The sequence below is a fragment of the Osmia lignaria genome, chromosome 15, assembly GCF_051020975.1.
Source record: "Osmia lignaria lignaria isolate PbOS001 chromosome 15, iyOsmLign1, whole genome shotgun sequence".
NCBI lineage: Eukaryota > Metazoa > Arthropoda > Insecta > Hymenoptera > Megachilidae > Osmia > Osmia lignaria.
This window is the reverse complement of record NC_135046.1, coordinates 2,171,843-2,190,653: the sequence shown is the minus strand read 5'-3', so window position 1 is coordinate 2,190,653 and position 18,811 is coordinate 2,171,843. Positions and strand designations below refer to the sequence as shown.

The 18,811-nt window shown below is 34.4% G+C and overlaps 7 protein-coding genes across 12 annotated transcripts in view; 5 read left to right on the top strand and 2 right to left on the bottom strand.

Moving 5' to 3' along the window:
• The window catches only part of brm (ATP-dependent helicase brm), a 35,678-nt gene extending 26,163 nt beyond the window's left edge, over positions 1 to 9,515 (bottom strand). For 3 of the 4 annotated variants that reach the window (XM_076692492.1, XM_034315211.2, XM_076692491.1), the window contains exons 1-2: positions 9,339 to 9,514; positions 8,414 to 8,727 (exon numbers count right to left, since the gene is read on the bottom strand). In XM_076692492.1, coding sequence (XP_076548607.1) covers positions 8,414 to 8,689 — 276 coding nt within the window. In that variant the 5' untranslated portion in view covers positions 8,690 to 8,727; positions 9,339 to 9,514. Of the gene's footprint in view, positions 1 to 8,413; positions 8,728 to 9,338 lie in introns of all 4 variants that reach the window. The other variant, XM_034315212.2, reaches the window with a different exon arrangement.
• Positions 170 to 2,414, top strand: LOC117600167 (uncharacterized). Its single transcript, XM_034315230.2, has 6 exons — positions 170 to 468; positions 890 to 1,023; positions 1,099 to 1,361; positions 1,533 to 1,641; positions 1,708 to 1,859; positions 2,146 to 2,414. The coding sequence occupies exons 1-6, from the start codon at positions 268 to 270 to the stop codon at positions 2,271 to 2,273; spliced, it is 987 nt and encodes a 328-aa protein (XP_034171121.1). The 5' UTR covers positions 170 to 267; the 3' UTR covers positions 2,274 to 2,414.
• LOC117600171 (uncharacterized) lies at positions 3,890 to 6,398 on the top strand. The gene is made up of 6 exons (XM_034315233.2): positions 3,890 to 4,098; positions 4,662 to 4,795; positions 4,955 to 5,211; positions 5,397 to 5,502; positions 5,677 to 5,837; positions 6,205 to 6,398. Exons 1-6 carry the CDS (start codon positions 4,033 to 4,035, stop codon positions 6,321 to 6,323), a joined length of 843 nt encoding a protein of 280 aa, XP_034171124.1. The 5' UTR covers positions 3,890 to 4,032; the 3' UTR covers positions 6,324 to 6,398.
• LOC117600170 (uncharacterized) lies at positions 6,855 to 8,278 on the top strand. The gene is made up of 6 exons (XM_034315232.2): positions 6,855 to 7,070; positions 7,142 to 7,275; positions 7,343 to 7,605; positions 7,689 to 7,794; positions 7,867 to 8,018; positions 8,087 to 8,278. The coding sequence occupies exons 1-6, from the start codon at positions 7,002 to 7,004 to the stop codon at positions 8,206 to 8,208; spliced, it is 846 nt and encodes a 281-aa protein (XP_034171123.1). The 5' UTR covers positions 6,855 to 7,001; the 3' UTR covers positions 8,209 to 8,278.
• A 559-nt stretch (positions 9,516 to 10,074) lies between the features above and the next one.
• Positions 10,075 to 11,189, top strand: ND-ASHI (NADH:ubiquinone oxidoreductase subunit ASHI). Its single transcript, XM_034315234.2, has 4 exons — positions 10,075 to 10,263; positions 10,373 to 10,596; positions 10,686 to 10,838; positions 10,911 to 11,189. The coding sequence occupies exons 1-4, from the start codon at positions 10,089 to 10,091 to the stop codon at positions 10,965 to 10,967; spliced, it is 609 nt and encodes a 202-aa protein (XP_034171125.2). The 5' UTR covers positions 10,075 to 10,088; the 3' UTR covers positions 10,968 to 11,189.
• Positions 11,190 to 11,462: 273 nt separating this feature from the next.
• LOC117600163 (FK506-binding protein 15) lies at positions 11,463 to 14,880 on the top strand. 3 transcript variants are annotated; one of them, XM_034315221.2, is made up of 13 exons: positions 11,463 to 11,647; positions 11,725 to 11,794; positions 11,898 to 12,059; positions 12,135 to 12,654; positions 12,713 to 12,919; positions 13,002 to 13,037; positions 13,103 to 13,282; positions 13,351 to 13,533; positions 13,596 to 13,809; positions 13,872 to 14,110; positions 14,175 to 14,297; positions 14,354 to 14,530; positions 14,688 to 14,880. In XM_034315221.2, the coding sequence occupies exons 3-13, from the start codon at positions 11,923 to 11,925 to the stop codon at positions 14,760 to 14,762; spliced, it is 2,091 nt and encodes a 696-aa protein (XP_034171112.1). In that variant the 5' UTR covers positions 11,463 to 11,647; positions 11,725 to 11,794; positions 11,898 to 11,922; the 3' UTR covers positions 14,763 to 14,880. The 3 variants fall into 3 exon arrangements, with proteins under 3 accessions (XP_034171112.1, XP_034171111.1, XP_034171110.1); XM_034315220.2 differs by lacking the exon at positions 11,463 to 11,647 and having other exon boundaries at positions 11,654 to 11,794; positions 14,703 to 14,880; XM_034315219.2 differs by lacking the exon at positions 11,463 to 11,647 and having other exon boundaries at positions 11,654 to 11,794.
• An 814-nt stretch (positions 14,881 to 15,694) lies between these two features.
• The window catches only part of mbo (nuclear pore complex protein Nup88), a 51,549-nt gene continuing 48,432 nt past the window's right edge, over positions 15,695 to 18,811 (bottom strand). The window contains exon 14 of the mRNA XM_034315222.2: positions 15,695 to 18,301. Within this exon, the coding sequence (XP_034171113.2) occupies positions 18,227 to 18,301 (75 nt within the window). The 3' untranslated portion in view covers positions 15,695 to 18,226. The remainder of the gene's footprint in view (positions 18,302 to 18,811) is intronic.

Here is an 18,811-nt window from a genome sequence, read left to right as displayed (position 1 = left end):
ATTATAAATTGTGTCCCCCCCCCCTCCGCCATATCATCAATTTCTTTGTATTTCCAATATATTATTCTAGGGTATGTAGCTACAATTAGCAAGTATATGAATAGACTAGCTTTTTGACTGCTCGATAAGTAGCTGTTTTTTGAAAAAGAGGCCCGAATTTGGTCATTTATCAAGTGGCAAACTTCAAATTGCTGATACACCATAGAACCTCGAAGTTCACACTTCACTGGAATTGATGCGACATCTTAGATAAGGTATGCTTCACGAATGTTTAGATTCAGCTGCCTATGCCGTTTGCGCGATTCTGTATCACTGGTGACAAAGATAAGAGGATGCCGACACGAGGACCGAGCGTTCGATCGATCAGTCGTTCCGACGAAGGCCTCGCTACCAGTGATCATGTCAAGTGAACAGGATATCAAAAGTTACTTCGAAGCCGCCAAGGAGTTAACTTTAAAAGCTGGCGTGGTGAGTCAGCGTAATAAAATTTCATTGACGCGAAGAAAACGCGGGAAACTTAATAGAATTATATAATTGAGAATTTCAATTTAAGTACGTTGCAAAATTATTAATTTTTGAGCTGTAATTACCGGATAAAAATGGCAAATGAAATGTCAAAAAACAAACGTACTTGTACGCCTAACTGCCTATCCCATTGATTTTGATAACTATAACGAGTATTTCCAAGAAATACTTACCGGTTACTAAATCGTTCAGTGGAATAGATGGTTAAATACAGATGAAAATGAATTGATAGTAGATCACAAACAAAAGATTTGCTTTTACTTATCTCACCGTCGACACTTATCAGATAAAAGCAAGCAAATGGCACTCAAGAATTTATACATATCTTAACGATCATAATATTTGTATCTCGTTTCTTCCACAGCTATTCAAATCTGGCTTCGAAGGACAGAAAACCGTGCAGACCAAGGATAACGAGTGGGACCTAGTAACAGAATATGACAAAAAAATCGAAGAGCTATTAACCAGCGGTCTGAAGGAGAAATTTCCTGATCATGAGTGAGTCTTCGAATGATTTTCAGTATTATAAAATCAATTTTGTAAATGTTAGTATTATTAAATAAAATATCGCAGATTTATTGGAGAAGAAAGCGCGGCTGAGACGAAAGAACCACCAGTGTTAACGGATAAGCCAACATGGATCATAGATCCCATAGACGGAACAGTGAATTTTGTTAATTCATTTCCATTCACTTGCATATCAGTGGCTTTGTCAATTCGCAAAGATATTGTGATAGGGATCATTTACAATCCGCTGAGTTCCGAATTGTACACTGCGATCAAAGGACAGGGAGCGTTTTTAAACGACAAACTTATGAGGACCACTCGAGTCACTGGTAATTTTACGCTCATAATCGTTTCATAATAAGAATTATAAGAGCGAAGAGTTAGGATGCGTGGGTAGGCAGACACGTACCCGACGTATCTACCTACCCACGCATCCCTACTTCCATAGAGAAGAAATTAATTTGAAGAACATTACAACTAATCCAACTTTACCATTGCAGAGTTAAAAAAAGCTTTGATAGAAATAGAATTGTTTTCACTTCAATTTCCATCGAGAAATCGAGATATCAAAATGGGCAGATTGGAAGCTTTCATTAAGGCTGCACGAGGGTAAATATTACATACTTAAATATTCTCTGCACTGTATTTTACTTTTGGCCCTATTTTATTGTTCAGGGTCAGATACTCGGGATCGGCAACATTGTCCATGGCATACGTAGCAAAAGGTGCACTGGATTGTTTTCAAATGGACAACCTTAAAGCTTGGGACGTTGCAGCTGGAATACTGCTCGTGTGCGAAGCAGGTGGCTCGATAATGGACACGAAAGGTACGATAATTAACCTGTTAGTCCTCTATGTCATGGACGTACATCAGGTCAATGTCTAAGAGCAATGTATTACGCTGTGATCCAAAGAAACCAGAGCAGTGATATAGCGTTTTAAGTACATTACCGAGCATGGTAGTCTTTCCTAAGGGGAAAAATGCTGACGTAGAGAAAGGAACTCCCACTCAAAAGTTGCCACACATTACGAATAAATCTTAATACACGTCATAGTATTAACTATTTAAATATCATTTTGCCAATTTAACCAGGAAAGTTCTATTCTGTTTAGCGGACCAGTATGATCTTATGAAGCCAAACACAATTGCGGCGGCAACCGAAACGCTGGCCACGGAAATAAAACAATTAGTTCTCGACACCGATCTGAAAATACTGCGGAAGAGATTGACGAAGATGTAATCATGTTTCTAATCACGTTCCTCAAGAATGAATATCAAGTAATAGTTTATCATAAATAGAATAAGTGATTCATTGTGTGACGAAAAGAATGATAACTCGACTGTATTGTGGTGAAAACAATAAAAGTATTATTATATTTTATTATCTGTTATTTTACTGTTTATTCTTCGTAACTGCCCACAACTTTACGTAGAGATTCAAATCGATCACAATGACTCATGAAATTTCCGATTTACCAGTGTTTCAGCCAACCAGAACGATTTAATTGATCCAGAAAGGATCTGCATCACTTCTAAGTCCTATATAAAGAATAAGTGAATCATAGAGTCCAGGTGATCCACTAAAGAGATAATTATTGCTGAGAATGCGATCAGGTAACATTAAAGCGGGGATTTTAGTGACTAAACACGGGCTCAGACTTGTCTGGTGATTCCAACTCGAATAGATGAGGAACGAATGACAAACTCAATTAAAAATAAATGAGAATTCGAGTGATTCGTAAAATGGGAACTCCTAGTTTGAAACATGATAACTCACAATACTGCTATCTCATAATTACAGCGCAAGTAATATAGATTTCAAGAAATCTGAAGCAACATCTTGGGAGGATAATAGGATAATTAGCGATTACTCCAAGTTATGTTAATAAAGAGCGAAGAAAAAAAGGAAACAAGAAGATTGTAAATCAAGCCGAGCCTCCACGACTCACTATATCCTGTTTTGAGTGGAACATTACTTTGACGGTTATATTATAGAAACGCAAAAGTGCAACTCGAAGGTTGCCAAAGGAAGTACAGCAATACACGGATATCTAAAATTGCACTTGCGAAACTTCATGGCTGAGTGAACATTACAGGCGAGGAAAAAGATAATAATAATAATAATAATAAAAAAAAAGAAAAACAATAAAAGTACTAATTCATGTGTTAAATATTCACATATAAACTACAATTTACTATAATAAATAGTCTTGTTTGAAGATTGAACATCACAATAAATATAACAAATCTTTGGCCATTAGACTAATACAAAGCTTTGAAGTTTAATTAATCATGTATTCGATTTCTAGGTAGATTACACGTGAAAGTGTGATCGAGCCTCGGTGATTTACCTTGGCACAGTCTTTTACTGCATGCATTTATATTGTGATGGTGTAGCTGTGGTAAAATCGCTTGGTAAATTGCTAACTACGTTGATAATGATCTTGATTATTTCATAATGATCGTACTGTGCAAAATATTATTCGAGAATATTTTAGAATTATTAGATTCGTAGCTACTGGGTTCTTACTTAAAGATTAGAAGCATTAAGGGTATGCAAAAATTTCCATCATTTTGAAGGCCTTTCATGCCCACTCTCTGTAAACTTGTTAGCTTATTTCAAATTTTTTAATTCAGGAACCGATTACTCAAATTTACAAATTTAAAAATTTGATATTTCTATGTTTCTAAAGTTTACATTCACAATTCCAAAGTGCAGTTTCAAAAATTCAATCAATTCTAAAAAGCATCGTCTCTATTTTACCTCGAATCACGGAGACGATTATTTGCCGAATTAATCGTGTGTCAACCTCATTATCACAGTGCGTAATCAGAGGAAGAGAAATCCATGCAGGTGGATGGAGATCGACGGTACGAGTCATCCTTGAATCGCTCCTACGACACGCTCTAACTCGAAACGAATAAAAAGTAGCCGGTGCTGTTGCACCCAACAGTACCTGTTTCCACGCCGAGGATCTCGCCGTTCACCAGGAAGCTAGATGGCACGTTACGCGGAGGACGTTTACTACGAGTTCGCCATTAAACTGACCCACGATGCTGCCCAAGTAAGCAACAGAACCTACTCTTCCTCTTGATAAGAGATTGCCATACAGAAAGTTAACGTTTTTAATTATTGATAAGAGGGTAATAACGTGATACGTTGTAACTCGATTAATTCGTTCGTTGTCATTCACCTGCACCATCGTCAACGCGAAGTTAGTTGCTAACTTAATTGCCAGAAATTATGCAAGGAAAATGATTGATTACAGAGAAAAAAATAAGGTAGTTACCGGAGATGTTTTCGCACTTACTTAAACGTAAAATTGCTTAGTTATTAATAGCTGAAAATGATTGCAATAATATGCAATGCGATAGTATATGTTCGTAGAAAAACGAAGAATAAAAGCGGAATTCATTATAAACCTGAAAAAATACAGTACTATGAATGGCGCACATATTGTGATTTCTAATATTGATGATTTCAGTAGATCACGATTTTAAATGATTTCATTGTAAATTCAATGATCATTGAATGATCATTTACCGGTAAATCATATACGTACATAAATACCATCTATAATATTGAAATAAGGAGAAAGTAACCAGTTTTCACAATTTCCTATCAAAGATACTCAAGACAGCCATCAACGGTCTGAAGAAAGTTGACGAGAAGTTAGGCGACTGGGACTTGGTAACCGAATATGATCGGAAGATAGAGGATGTCATCATTGGCAATCTTAAATCCAAATTCCCGAACCATAGGTACACAAATTCTCTGAATATTTATCAATGAAGTACGCCCGAGTGCATGTTATGGGCTCCTCTATTCTTAAACGACTAGCTCGAGCCTGTGCCCGATTAAAATTCATATAAAATTGCAAATAAAAATAGAAAAATCTGAAAAAGAATATTTGACGTCAGATTCATAGGCGAGGAATCGACTGGAAAAGAACTTCCGGAATTAACAGACGATCCAACGTGGATCATAGATCCCATCGATGGCACCACCAACTTCGTTCACGGTTTCCCGCACACCTGTGTCGTGATTGGTCTGGCAATTAAGAAGGAAATGGTGATTGGTATCGTTTATAATCCTGTTCTCGAGCAGCTGTTCACTGCGAGGAAAGGACGTGGAGCGTTCTTAAATGAAAAACCCATAAAAGTTTCCACGGTGCAAGGTAAATCAAATGTAAAGTATGAGTGGTTAATTACGAGTCGTGAGTTATTAGGTATAAATCATAAGCTCTGGTCTCACTGAATCAAAGGTTGTGATTTATTAATTATAAATCATGAAGTTATCTATGGCTAGAGATACGAGTTATACTTTGTAAGTACTGAATCGTAAAATCTGGTATTTTTATAGAATTGTCAAAAGCTTTAGTCTGCCTGGAGGGTGGTTTCATAAAAGTGGACGAACTCAGGGAGAAAACTCTTGAAAGATTACGAACAATTGTTCAAAAGGTGCAGGGGTAAGTCTGTCCACAAGATTGAATTTTTGATTGATTAATAAATTCAAGACTTAATCTCTGAATAAACACATTGCAAAACTGCAATTTATGTAAAAGAAAAAACAAGTGTTAATATCGTGATATTTGCATTGGTAATTGCATAATCTTTCTATCTTGATTTGTCCTCCTTCATAGTATCCGTACGCTCGGTGTGGCGGCCTTATCATTGTGTTATGTTGCGATGGGAATCGTGGAGGCTTATTACATAGAGGGGCCAGGAATCTCGACATGGGACATCGCAGCAGCGTCGTTAATCATCTCCGAAGCAGGTGGTGTCGTCGTTGATCGCGTAACAGGTAAATACACCCTCACCCAAGAGTCATAGGACACTTACTGTTTTCAGCTTTAACTACCCGTATTCTTTATACCGAATGCAATTTTAGAACTTTAGCAATTCTGCAGGTTCACTTACGGTGTTTCGTTTTTAAATCTATACTCTAAAGTTTGGCGTACAACACGCCATTCTACTTCCATTCTAATGCCATATTCTAATTCCATACTCGTGATTCAAGCAGCCAATATTACGCAAACAGCCACAACTATACACAACAATCAGCACTTTTATTGCCACGATAAATTCATAAAATGTCTTAAAAGATTATTCTGATTTTATTACGTATCTTGACAAATAGGATTTTTGTATTGATAACAATCAAATTATAGGAGAGAAGATTGATATCATGAAGCCAAGGGCAATTGGAGCGTGCAATGAACAAATCGCGAAGGAGATGGTCAAACTTATTCGCGAAGCGGATCAAACAGTGGAACAAAGAAATAAATAATAATAAAATTAAGTTGCTATATACTGTACAATAAATGTACCGTAAAATAAAAATAAAAGTTTCAATTCAAACGTTTATTATCTTTATACTCAATTCCTTAGAAAAATAATAGAAATTACCTAAATTTCCATTTCACCGATGAAGTTTCATATGGAGAAGGAATTCCCCGGAATATACGGGAAAAAATTCCGATGACAGTCGAGGGAAAACCGTATCAAGAAATGTGATCTAATGACGTCAAACGCAGTGGAAAGCAATGAAGGATTCATTGACGTCCTTTCAACGCGGTGACGCACCTTATGCGTCCCGTATTATCTATCCAGCGAAATCGATTGACGCACCATGTGCGTTTTACGGAATTTATATCAGCCAGTAATCGAAAATCTAATAAAATAATGTTACAGTCAAAAGAAAATAAATACAAATATTTGAAGTTAAAATTAAAAAAAAGAATACATCTCATAAGATCTCAGTTCTTTGTATGAAGAGTCGTGTCAAGACGATGCACGTTTGTTAACAAACACATTTTCGCCCCACCTATTCCTCTTTACCCCGCTCTTTCTTTCTTCCATTCTACTCGGTTATATAGACCAGCTTGTGCATCGTTAGAGTGTCAGTGTTGGTTCGTTCACGCTCGTGAAAAGAGAATATCAAACGGTTAATTATAATTAGTGAAATATGAGCGAGTCGTACGACATCGATGAGTACTACAAGGTCGCCGAAGGACTTGTCTTAAAAGCAGGAAATGTACGAACATTACCCTTTAAGTAGAAAGACTGATTAAACTTTTTTGTGATTAAGCAGTCGTTTCTTTTCAGGTGATAGAGAATGCCATTAATTTAAATAAAAGTGTTAAAAGCAAGGGGATTGACTGGGACCTTGTCACGGAATATGACAAAAAAATAGAAGATGATTTACAGAAACAATTATTAAAAATGTATCCACATCACAGGTACATAGATTAAACACTAACAAATTTAAGAAGGTACATATTAAATAATATATAAATGAACTTCTAGATTTATTGGCGAAGAAACGACTGCTGAAGAGAATTGTTTGCCAAAATTAAGTGACGAACCAACATGGATCATAGATCCTATAGATGGCACGACAAATTTCGTTCACCGATTTCCGCACACGTGTATTTCCTTAGCATTATTGATAAATAAGAAAATAGAAATAGGAATGGTGTACAATCCTCTGATGCGACAATTTTTTTCCGCAAAGAGGCAGAAGGGAGCTTTTTTAAATGGACATCCTATAAAAACATCAAATATAACAGGTAAATGAATTTTAAAGAATTTTTGTTTAAAATGTTTCTATAATAAACAAGTTTCTATCCTAAAAATGCTACCATCCTTTTAGAAATCTCTCAAACATTAGTTGCAATGGAACCATGGATTGCCAAGGATCCGAATTATCTAGTCAGCATATACAGCAGAATGCATGCTTTAATCCAAGGAACTCACGGGTAATCTTTTGTTTTTATTTTTAAACTATTTTTATTTTAGAAACGCTATTGAAAACAGTTTTGCATTTTTAGAATAAGATCATTAGGTACTGCTGCTCTTACATTATGTTATGTTGCAATGGGTGCAATAGAAGCATATCATGTTGAAAGTATAGATGCCTGGGATGTTGCTGCAGGCAAACTAATAATAGAAGAAGCAGGAGGAATAGTAATAGACACAGCTGGTACATAATTCAATATCTCAACAATTATGTTCAATAATTATCAGAATTTTAAGACAATATAATTTTAGGTGGAGAGTTGAATTTGCTAACACCAAGAGTTATAGCAGCGTGCAACCATCAAATTGCCGATCAACTAGTCAACTTATTTAAAAGTGCTGATTTGAAAGCTATTGATAAAAATTTAAGATGAACCTGATAATTTCATTAAGAACCATGTAAATAGTACGTTTTACATATGTATAAATTATAAATAAAATAAGTTCAAATTTTAATGAGTTTGTATTTCTCTCATTCAGCAACTGCTAACTAATATTGTATGTGAATTTATGGCAAACAGATCTGTAGCAAAAATGTATTTCTATAATAAATTATAATATTGAAAGTTTGTTTCTTACCTGTGGACCCATGTTGGGTTGCATTTGTTGCGGATGCGATGAATAGTTCTGTTGTTGGGGTGGAGGTTGCTGAGGTGGTTGAGACATTGGTGGACCTCCAGGTTGCATCGATGGACCAGTTTGATATGGTTGTGTTGGACTATGAGGATGATGCTGTGGTGGACCCATCGGGCTACCTTGTGGATTAGATGGTGATGGTGCTTGTTGAGGGGGACCCATAGGGCTTGGTGCTTGCGGCGGAGGCATAGGAGATGATTGTGGCGAAGGGCTTGCCATATTGGTTCACTTTAATTCCGATGCATAAAAGTTACCTCCTGAAATACATAAAAAAGAATTAAAACAATAATATATATTCTATATGTGCCAATACATATAAATACTCAAAGCTTTCATTATTAAAATGAGTAAATTAAAAAGTAAACATCCTTTAGCTTAACATAAGCTAAAATAATGTACATATGTACAAGATATTCATCATATATATAGATTAATACTATCATAAAAAACTTGTTGATAGGATATGGAATATCCTATCATTTTAAATCAACAAGCTGTAAATCCTTGATATGATATTCACTCAATTAATCAATTATCATCATCAAATTATTCAACCGGTTCTGCTATTTATGTAACAATATTCTAAATTGATATAAACATATTTAAAATAGGTACACAGTAAAAATTCTCGTGTTATACAATGTACACAATCCCACCTATGCATAACTAAGAGTTTACAAAATATTCACACAACAATATCAACGAAATGAATTTTTCATACAAATATTAAATTTATACTGTTTAAATTAAAATACTTTTATCCAGCAAAAAAATCTGACAACTCATTTTGGTTTCCAGCAAGGAACGAAGATTCTATGACATCACGAAATTTTTATCACACTCATAGAAAACCTCTGTTTATACATACCGTATAAAAATTTACTTTACTCCATGAGCAAATTTAGCCATATATTCGTGAATGTTGAACGAAATAGGTTGACCAAAATCTACACCACCTTCGACAACACCGACGAACACACGCTAACCGGCCATTTTCCTTCTGTCCCTACCCGTAATACGTTAGTATGTCGGAAATCATGGCCGTCTATTTGAAGCTATATCCTACGCCTATGATCATTTTCTTGATGTCTACAATGCATCTCTATTCGTCGATATTAAATTCAATTTCTTAATACTGATAAGAAAAATATCCATATGCTATTATCTATTATTTCTTAAAATATTAAACCTTTCTTCTGTCTTTATTAAAAATTAAAATCAACTTTGTATTATAAAGAACTTTAAAACCCTAGATTTCAAGTTGCTGTAAATGTTTTCTGTAATAATAGTTTATTTGATTCATGATTATATCATTAAATAAAAATATTTAAGGTTTTTTGTAATATCGATTTTTCCATAGACTTAGGAACATATATTTTTAAAGTTTCTTGGACTTCGTGGGCCATCCTCAATCCTCGGTGTGTATTTATACCGCAGTTCACCAGAGTCCATAACTGTCCATAACTGTCCATAACTGCGAAAAGACCTGTTTTCGTTCTTCGCGCTTCTCCAGTGCGCATCTTCACCCTGATTGGCGATACTCCCAAACGAAGTGGAAAGCAATTAGCAGAGAGCTCGCTGCGTTCCCCCACCATCTTCCAACCTGCGCGTCGCAGTTATGGACTCTGGTGAACTGCGGTATACAAACATGGCAGTTGTAAGAAAAATCGGGAAATTATCAAATAAGTTACTTAAAAACAATATACCTCGTATATGCATCGCCAGAGGTGCATCCAACGAAGGAGGGGAATTTGACGATGAAGAATTTCGAAAATTTTGGGACATGAAGAAACGTAAGTGAAAATATTATTTCTGTACGTTAACTATTGCCTTTTCACAGGTTATTTGTTACATAATTATAATTAAATGAATTTGTTGAATATTTTCTTGTTATTTTTGCAGCTGCTGCAGTAAAAGAGTATATGCCAGGGTATTATCCAAGAAACGAAGAAGAAAGACGTAAAGCTGCCGAAAAATATGGAATGCATCCAGATGAATACAAACCATATCCTAATGATCACAGATATACTGGAGATTATCCAGACTTACCATGGATAGGTGTTGCAGCTAAAGATACTTATTACCCTTGGGATTATCCTGCCATGAAAAGAAATTTTGAAGACCCTGTTAGTGTTCAATTAAATTTGAATTTTAAATATTTCAATATTTCTGATCTTAATACTACTTATTATCTTAATATTGAATAATACTACAGATACATCAAAACATGGACATGATGGGAGAAGATCGTTATGACTATGGTGTTAGGAAACTAGTTGGTGATAATCAAGGACTTTTTTATTGTATTGTTACATTGGCTATATGCTTCATTCTTCATGAAATAGCTCCAGAAACAAGTCAACAAAGAGTAAGTACTGTTTTCATCTGTAATTTTTATTCTCCTATAATTCATTGATGAATACATCAATTTATATTTTAGATGGAAAAGCAAGTTCCATTCACAGGAGTTCATTATACCTTTGAACCACGTGAATAAACATGTAGCAACATGTACAATTATAAGTAGTCCTAATAAATAAACCAGCTTATGCTGATCAGTTTATAATTTGTATTATATTCATATTAAATATGAGATTCTTCAGTTAAGATGAATCAATTCAGTTCCATTTAAAAAGTTACTTTAAGTGTGAAAAGGAATACTCTAAGTGTTTTAGTTAACTTAAATTGTTGTTATAATAAAGCTATTATTTGAAGCAAATATTTAAATTATAATTCATTTATTACTGACCTGAAACTTTTGAGGACACGCTATATACAATTAAATCAATTCTCTAAGTTATTGATAATTTTATTAGTTACTTTAGTATCACCAATGACTACAAGTGCAAAAAGATTGGATAGGTTTTTGATCTTGAGGGGTCCCAGACACCCCCAGCTAAAGATAGTTCTGCATATACACAGCAGGTTGGTATGACAGTCGTGTCAGTTTTACCCACTATCTCTTTGGTGTTCGAAGACGGGCTACAGCCAAGAGTATACCTCTTCTTTACGACAGCGTAAAGCGGCTAATTTATTTTTCGCTTCCCCGCCGTGCGGCCGACCCATCGACACACGGGGGTGTCTGGGACCCCTTAAGTCGTAACCCCTCGACAGCAAAAGCATGTCCGATCTTTTTGCATCTGCAATCACTGGTGTCACTTTTTTAAAGCAGTATTGGTTGATACTTTCTTCATTGTTTATCTGTCAGTCAAACCCTTTCGTTACAGAAATTTAATCTTTAATTATGAATTCAGGAAATCAGTTGCCGGATCTTGATAAAATATTACGAGAAGATGATGAATCTGATTTTTTACCATCGGCAGGGTATGTTTCTTCTTTAACAAATCGTTTATCTTATATAGGTTTTTTAAGAATTAGGTTAATTAAAATAAATTTGATTTTAAACGAATATGTAAATATTTTTTAGATCCAACTTAGCTGCTATTTTTGGAATGCAAGTTAAAACATTGGATAGCTCTTCATCAAAGCAACAAGTTTCTAAAAAGCCAAATATATCTCGTAACATAACTCAGGTAATTCAGATCAAACCAGAAGTCATAATAGCTAAAGCAGTACATGCATTTAAACTGTAAGTATTAATATCTGATATATTTGTTATTTTAGATTATTCTTATTTATACATTATAAATAAAATTGTTTCCAGACAAAATGGAGTTTACATATCAATTGGTAAACTTGGTATGGCTCTTACAGGAAATGCTGCAACGAAAGTATATCAAATTATTTTATACAAAAACAAACAAGAACACGTATCAACTGTTACAGTGACACATGATTTTTTATATGTAATACAACCAAACAATTATTCAAGTTATTATGATAGCAATAAGGAAAATTGGTCAATATTATTTGAAAATAGCGACGTTTGCATCGAATTTGCGAGAGAAATAGCATTAGCTCGATATTTTTCGAAAAATGCGAGGATAGAAAATGTGCTTTATCAAGATCTATCACCAGTTAACAAAGATGTAACTGCAAAAGAAGGAGATAGTGTATCTATAAAATATTTTATCAGTGCCGAAATAATACAGCCCCTTAAAAGCAATCTTATAATGTATCAAACGATGACGGTAGAAATATCTACCGATGATAATTGGGAGAAAACACTTTTAGGAAGCAGTAACGGATTAAAAAGAATTTTATTTTTACCTCCAAACAAACAGGTATTATATTTAATCAGTTAACATAGATATTAAAATTCTAAATGTAATTGTTTTATAGATCAGTTTAGGACCTGGATTTCCTAAAGACAAAGATGTTATATTAGAAATAGAAATAATAGATATACAATCACAACAGGAAGCTACTAATTTGCATAAGGTGACAAGTGGTAAAGCTTCTATAATATCGCGTATGGCAAAAATGGGACAGTCTATGTTTGTACCGAAAATTCCTACATCTACTACTACCGATTCCGAAGATACCGAGGTATTTAGTTAATTTTTTTATTTCATTATTTAAAATAACTTAATATGATATATAATTAACATATGTCGTATATTAATTAAAGGACGATGTACCGCGTAGATCGTTGCATCAAAGAAAGGTAAACACCTATTTTCATTGTATCAAGTAAAATTAAAGAATACCTAGTCACCATTTGTATTTTAGGCAGAATTGTCAGAAGGAGAATTTCAAAAGAAACGTTTTACACAAGAATCTAAAGAAGAAATATCAAAAACTGCACACAAAGTACTGAAATCAAAAAGCGACGCGTCTGTAACAAATGCAGCTTGTAAGCCTTTCGTTACACCTACTCTCGCTCCTCAGTGGTCACCTACTCAAAGACAGGTATACAAGTTTAAATATTTGAAAGGAATCATCCATGTATTAAAGTGTATCTATGATGTACATTACAGCCCAATTTCGTCACTGTGGATGGTCAGGTGTATTCACTACAACCACAAATCGTAACTCCAACGGTATCAACAGTGATCGATCCAGGTCTAAACATGTTGTTATCGGAAACTCGAATGACAAATGCAGAACTCAGAATGGGGATGTCTAAAATAGGTGATAATGTGCAGAAATTACTTGATAAGGTAGTTACATACTGAGGAAATTGTATATCATTTACAACGATGCCATTATGTATCGTATACAGTTTCATGTTCTTGAACTTCAAAATGCTACATCTCCTCTAAAAGAGAGAGCGGATTTGGCTGCTTTGAAAATGTTACTAACTACGACTGCGTCTCAAACTGAAGAGAAGGAAAAACAGTCGCAAACCAATATTACGGCTACCGATATTTCTACACAGTTGAACGAGTTCAAAGACAGAACGAGTGCGCTAGAAAAAGAATTAAGGGAGTCAAAAGGTAATATTAATTATAGGTAAAAACATTTAAATACGTGTATTAATTTATGGTTGTTAATATAGAATATATTAAAACTCTCGAAGATCAGAAAGAATCTTTAACTCAAACTAATGAAACTTTATCAAAAAGTATTAAACAATTAGAAATATCATTGAATGATGCAAACAGTGCACTTTTAACAGTAAGAAAAGATCTAGAAGAAAGTAGAGAACTTAAAAGCAAATGCGAAGAACAAACATCTATATTAGAAAATAAAATGCTCAAACTTTCCGAAACGGCAAGTTCCATGGAAACGAAAGAAGTAAGGTTTTTTATTTTCTGTTTTCAATGCAATCCTAATTTTTATTGGTAATTATGTTTTTCAGAATGATAAACAGAAGGAAATCAAACATATAATGAATAAAATTTATCATGCTCTGATGGATAAATTTGTAGAAGAGTCGTACTCTACAAATTACGTAAGAACAGTAATAGCAAATACAATAAAGGTAAAACTATTTATATTTCATTATTTATATTTTTTTTAACTTAACTATAATTTTAGAATACCACGCTTCAAGTTTTACATAAGAATAATGAAAAAAGTAACAGGGAACCAGAATCAATTTCTGCCAAAATAGCAGAAAGTGATGATTTAAAAGTAGATAATACAGAGTTTGAAACCTCCAGTTCAAGCAAGTCATCAGAACCAACTGAAGTTGCCAAAACTACTAAAACTCATGTAATGTTCTTTTATATTTTTTGTATCTTAGATCAGGCGTGCATACGAAATTGTCCTACAGGCGCGTGAGTGCCCGCGGGTCACGGGCGTCCGCGTCTGTTTTACTAGTTGTGCATGCCTTAGATATATATATATATATAACAGCTTTTTTTTACAGATATTTGTATTACAGAATGAACCACCACCTATTCCTCCTATTGATACCGAAGATGAGAATGATTGGTTACAATGATAATTGTATATTTCAATGTATAATTGCATCCTATGAAATAATTCCACAACCCAAATCTAAATTATTGATGAATTTTTACATAAAATAGACATTTTTTAATACCCAAAGATTTTCTTTAAAAATTCTTTGATGTTAATGTATATATTCTTATGTAAATTTCTTAATAAACATTATTTTGTTAATAATAGGGGTTTACTCTGGGGTACAAACGAATTACAGTAAAAGCTGGATATATGCAACAAAAGTTTGGCTGGATATATGCAACATCGCTATCCCCTCCACTTGGGGGGATCGCCCTAAGCCGAACCGAGCCGCTCGGCGAGAAAACCGTGTAATATGATCCGACCGTAATATCGGTGTGACTAATACTAATTGAACGATAAAAGTTTATTATTTTTAACTTTTTCTTAATGAAACTTTTACTAACGCATTTGTGAGATTTTTCTGATTAAGATGGTACCAAACACGATATGATTTGAATTATATTTATTTATTAAAATAATAATAAAACTGTACATATGTATAAGGCAGGCCGTACACCAAAGATACATCAAACACGTTGCATGTTGTGTACGAACGTAGAATAGGTATCGCGGCACGGTACAAACGATTTGTACGAACGTAGAATAGGTAACGCGGCACGGTACAAACGATTTGTACGGACACAGAATCGGTACCAAGACTGGATATATGCAACGTTTAAATGCCCAGAATCGACACCTCGGCTGGATATATGAAACATTAAATGCCCAGAATCGACACCTCGGCTGGATATATGCAACGTCTGGGTCCCAATGTTTATTGCATATATCCAGCTTTTACTGTATAGGTTATTTTCATTTTCGCAATTTCACGATTAAAACCTATATAAATAAGATACGTTTTATATATGTATATATATATGAATTTATTCATGTGAATACACAAACGAATCGGTTTCATTTTTATTTAATCATTGAAAAATATAAAAATGAATCAAGACAAATTACATCAATTGCGTTGTAGTTCACTCGCTTGTCCTGTTTTAGAAATGGCGTAAAATCATGGTGCAGATTTTCTCAACATTTGGATGTAATAAAACGTCAACAAAAAGAAGGAATGCCACGAAAAATATGATAGGACGTAAGTTACAATTTAAAGATTGGTAAATTATTAGTGAATACAAAATCCCGCCCGACTTGAGTAATTCTATCTGGCTGTGTTCACGGTTTCATCATCTTGGCTTCTACCACGCCAATCAAACTGAAATCTAACCTTAAAATTTTAATTGACAAAAACAATGTTTTCATTCGAATTTATTCACTGCCATGAAATTCATTTGACCAGCGGAAATCAAATTACCTAACGATACAAAACATAATTGCAATGATGTTGTTTCATTTATCCCGACATATTTTAATTTTAATTTTACGTTTTAATGCTTATTGTTAGACATGTAATATCAGGGATAGTAAACATTGCCCCTCTCTGAACTTAAATTTATAGTAAATTTCCATTTTTAACAAGATGACACAGAAATTATTTGTGCATGTTGCAATTTTTCTGTATTCCTTCTACTTTTGCCAATTAATAAATAACATATATTTGATTATGAAATAGATTACTAGCTATAACTTTTATAATGGATGTAAATACTGTGGAGGATGAAGATGTATCCTTCCATTTGGGAGAAATGTTTGACAGTTATGAAGAACTGGAGCACAAATTGGAAAAATTCTCAAAGCGTAGTCTAGTTCACTATTGGAGGAGAGATAGCAGGACAGTTAGTGGTGCTCATATGAAAACTGCTCGTCCCATTAGTGAGCGCTTAAAGTATTATTCTGTGAAATATGCTTGTATCTATGGTGGTCAAAAGTTTCTACCACGTGGAGCTGGCAGGAGACAGTCTCAGTTAGTTTATAAGATTATAAATTGTTAAAATTAGATTGTTTTGAAATAAACACGATATAATAAAATTTATCTTTGAACATAACATTTTACATGCATTACTTTTTTCACTCAGATCAATCAGAACAAATTGTCCTGCTCATATTATGTTAAGAGCGTCAAAAGATGGTACAAAGTTAGAGGTAACTAGCGTCAATAACGAGCATAATCATGAAATCTCAGAGGTAAATTCCAATGGCAAAGTAACGTTAGGTAGAATTCATTTAATTTGGTTCTGTTTTCATTTTTTCGTTAGGAATTATTTAAAAATCTTCCTCAAGAAAGGAAATTATGCGGCGAAATTAAGCAGGAAGTACAGGATCTCATGCAATTACATATTGATCGCAAAAGATTGAAAGAGTACGTACGACTGCGAACAAATAAAATACTCAGATCCAAAGATTTATTTAATATAGCGGCAGCTAATAAGCAAAAGAGAAACATAACACCCGAAAGGGCGTATCAGTTGTTTAAAAAAATTCATGACATCGAGAAGATGCAGGGCAGAGATAATGATAGAAAGATACATTCTGAGTCTGAAGATGAAATTGCACAGACAATAAAAAGGATGAAAAAAGAGCAAGAATCTCCTTGGGGTCAAGATGTAATATCTCTAATCTTTGTGTATAATTTAGCGTTATATTTTAATCTAAAAACTGTATTTTAGGAACTACCAACTGAATTAGAAGTAAGCGAAGGAAATGATGGCGAAGATTCTTACAGTGGTCAATTAACTCAAGAAGAAGTAGTAGATGAAATCGACACAACGGAGGGTGAATTATTAAGAGCAAATAACGATGGCGACATTATAGCGGCAAATGGTGAAATTGTGGGGGAATTAGTAATGCAAGATGGAGATCCATCTGTAATCGTTGAATCCATTGTAAACGCTGATGGTTCTGTTTTCGTGGACGAAAGAGAATTCAATAGTTACTGTAACAATCATTTATCGCATACAGTAGATGGCAGTCAATCACCTAACAGTAGAGGTAATTTCGATTAAACGTTTTTCTTATTTATGCAGGGAACAGAAACGTAATATGATTTTACGGCAGTTTTAGATATTGAAACTATCGCGCCTGCCACTGATATGGAAAAGATCAAAGGTACACCAACCTCCCCTAAACAGCAAAATAGGTCCATCACACCACAGTCGCAGCAGCCTGTTAAATCGCCAAGCACCTTCGATGAAACTACAGATTCTAGAATTTGGATTATGAAGGAAGCTACGAACCCAGAGACGGAGGCTGATAATGGACCTGAAAGTGAAGTGAATCGGTCAAACTTAGAAACGACTGCAAAAGCAGACATCGATACATCTGAAGTGATATTGTCGGATGAAGCTAGTCACCAGTTACTTCAGGAACAGTTAGCCGTGCTTCGTGCTGAAAAGGGAAAGCTTTATCACGAAACTGAAATGTTGAAACTTAAAAAAGATAAATTGAAATTACAGATGAACTGTTACTCTAACGAAATACGGAAGCAAGAGATGGAAAAGGAAAAGCTTAGACTTGAAATTAAATTATTGCAGTCGAAAGTTATGGAAGATTCCAATGATGTTTCTCATTATATTTTTGTGCCTTGAGCGATACAGTGTGGCAGAAAATGAATGTCTGGAAAACACAAATATTTTTAAATCAAAAATCGTTACTAAATTATTCTTGATTTTGTTTTTATATGTGTAATGATATAATTGTTGGAAATAAGGTTGCTTGTTTATTTAACTGTATGGAATAGAGTCATTGCAGTTTGTAACTTACAATGATCTTTTCCTTATTCTTGTACAGCGTCGAGCAAAGTAGGCTTCTCTAGAGAACATGGCAAAACAGGGGTGGGAGGCCGTAGACCTATATACTGGGTCCCTTTCCCAGCATCGTCGTTTCCCCCGGGGGACGTTTATGTGGATGGGGCGGGAATCCTGGGAAACCTGTGGGGAGGCCCAGGAACCCGGGATATCGCTTTTTTTCCTGAGAAAGTCTACCATGCTTGGGACTGTATATACTTCGTAAAATTATTTTAAATCAGTCGCTGTTCAAAAACTAATTTAATAATTGTTAATAGTCCATGTACAGTCATTTACGTTTGATGTACTTTGTTTGAAAGTGATACGTATGTTTTAGCTA

Excerpts from the sequence above, each read along its gene's own strand:
- LOC117600171 (XM_034315233.2), top strand. The coding sequence starts at position 4,033 with ATGGCACGTTACGCGGAGGACGTTTACTACGAGTTCGCCATTAAACTG. Across the intron at positions 5,212-5,396 it reads AAAAGTTTCCACGGTGCAAG|AATTGTCAAAAGCTTTAGTC; the intron begins GTAAATCAAATG and ends GTATTTTTATAG. Across the intron at positions 5,838-6,204 it reads CGTCGTTGATCGCGTAACAG|GAGAGAAGATTGATATCATG; the intron begins GTAAATACACCC and ends ATCAAATTATAG.
- LOC117600170 (XM_034315232.2), top strand. The coding sequence starts at position 7,002 with ATGAGCGAGTCGTACGACATCGATGAGTACTACAAGGTCGCCGAAGGA. Across the intron at positions 7,606-7,688 it reads AAAAACATCAAATATAACAG|AAATCTCTCAAACATTAGTT; the intron begins GTAAATGAATTT and ends CCATCCTTTTAG. Across the intron at positions 8,019-8,086 it reads AATAGTAATAGACACAGCTG|GTGGAGAGTTGAATTTGCTA; the intron begins GTACATAATTCA and ends ATATAATTTTAG.
- LOC117600163 (XM_034315219.2), top strand. The coding sequence starts at position 11,715 with ATGAATTCAGGAAATCAGTTGCCGGATCTTGATAAAATATTACGAGAA. Across the intron at positions 14,111-14,174 it reads GTTCCATGGAAACGAAAGAA|AATGATAAACAGAAGGAAAT; the intron begins GTAAGGTTTTTT and ends TATGTTTTTCAG. Across the intron at positions 14,298-14,353 it reads TAATAGCAAATACAATAAAG|AATACCACGCTTCAAGTTTT; the intron begins GTAAAACTATTT and ends CTATAATTTTAG.
- ND-ASHI (XM_034315234.2), top strand. The coding sequence starts at position 10,089 with ATGGACTCTGGTGAACTGCGGTATACAAACATGGCAGTTGTAAGAAAA. Across the intron at positions 10,264-10,372 it reads ATTTTGGGACATGAAGAAAC|CTGCTGCAGTAAAAGAGTAT; the intron begins GTAAGTGAAAAT and ends TTATTTTTGCAG. Across the intron at positions 10,597-10,685 it reads AAAGAAATTTTGAAGACCCT|ATACATCAAAACATGGACAT; the intron begins GTTAGTGTTCAA and ends ATAATACTACAG.
- LOC117600167 (XM_034315230.2), top strand. The coding sequence starts at position 268 with ATGTTTAGATTCAGCTGCCTATGCCGTTTGCGCGATTCTGTATCACTG. Across the intron at positions 469-889 it reads TAACTTTAAAAGCTGGCGTG|CTATTCAAATCTGGCTTCGA; the intron begins GTGAGTCAGCGT and ends TTTCTTCCACAG. Across the intron at positions 1,024-1,098 it reads GAGAAATTTCCTGATCATGA|ATTTATTGGAGAAGAAAGCG; the intron begins GTGAGTCTTCGA and ends AAAATATCGCAG.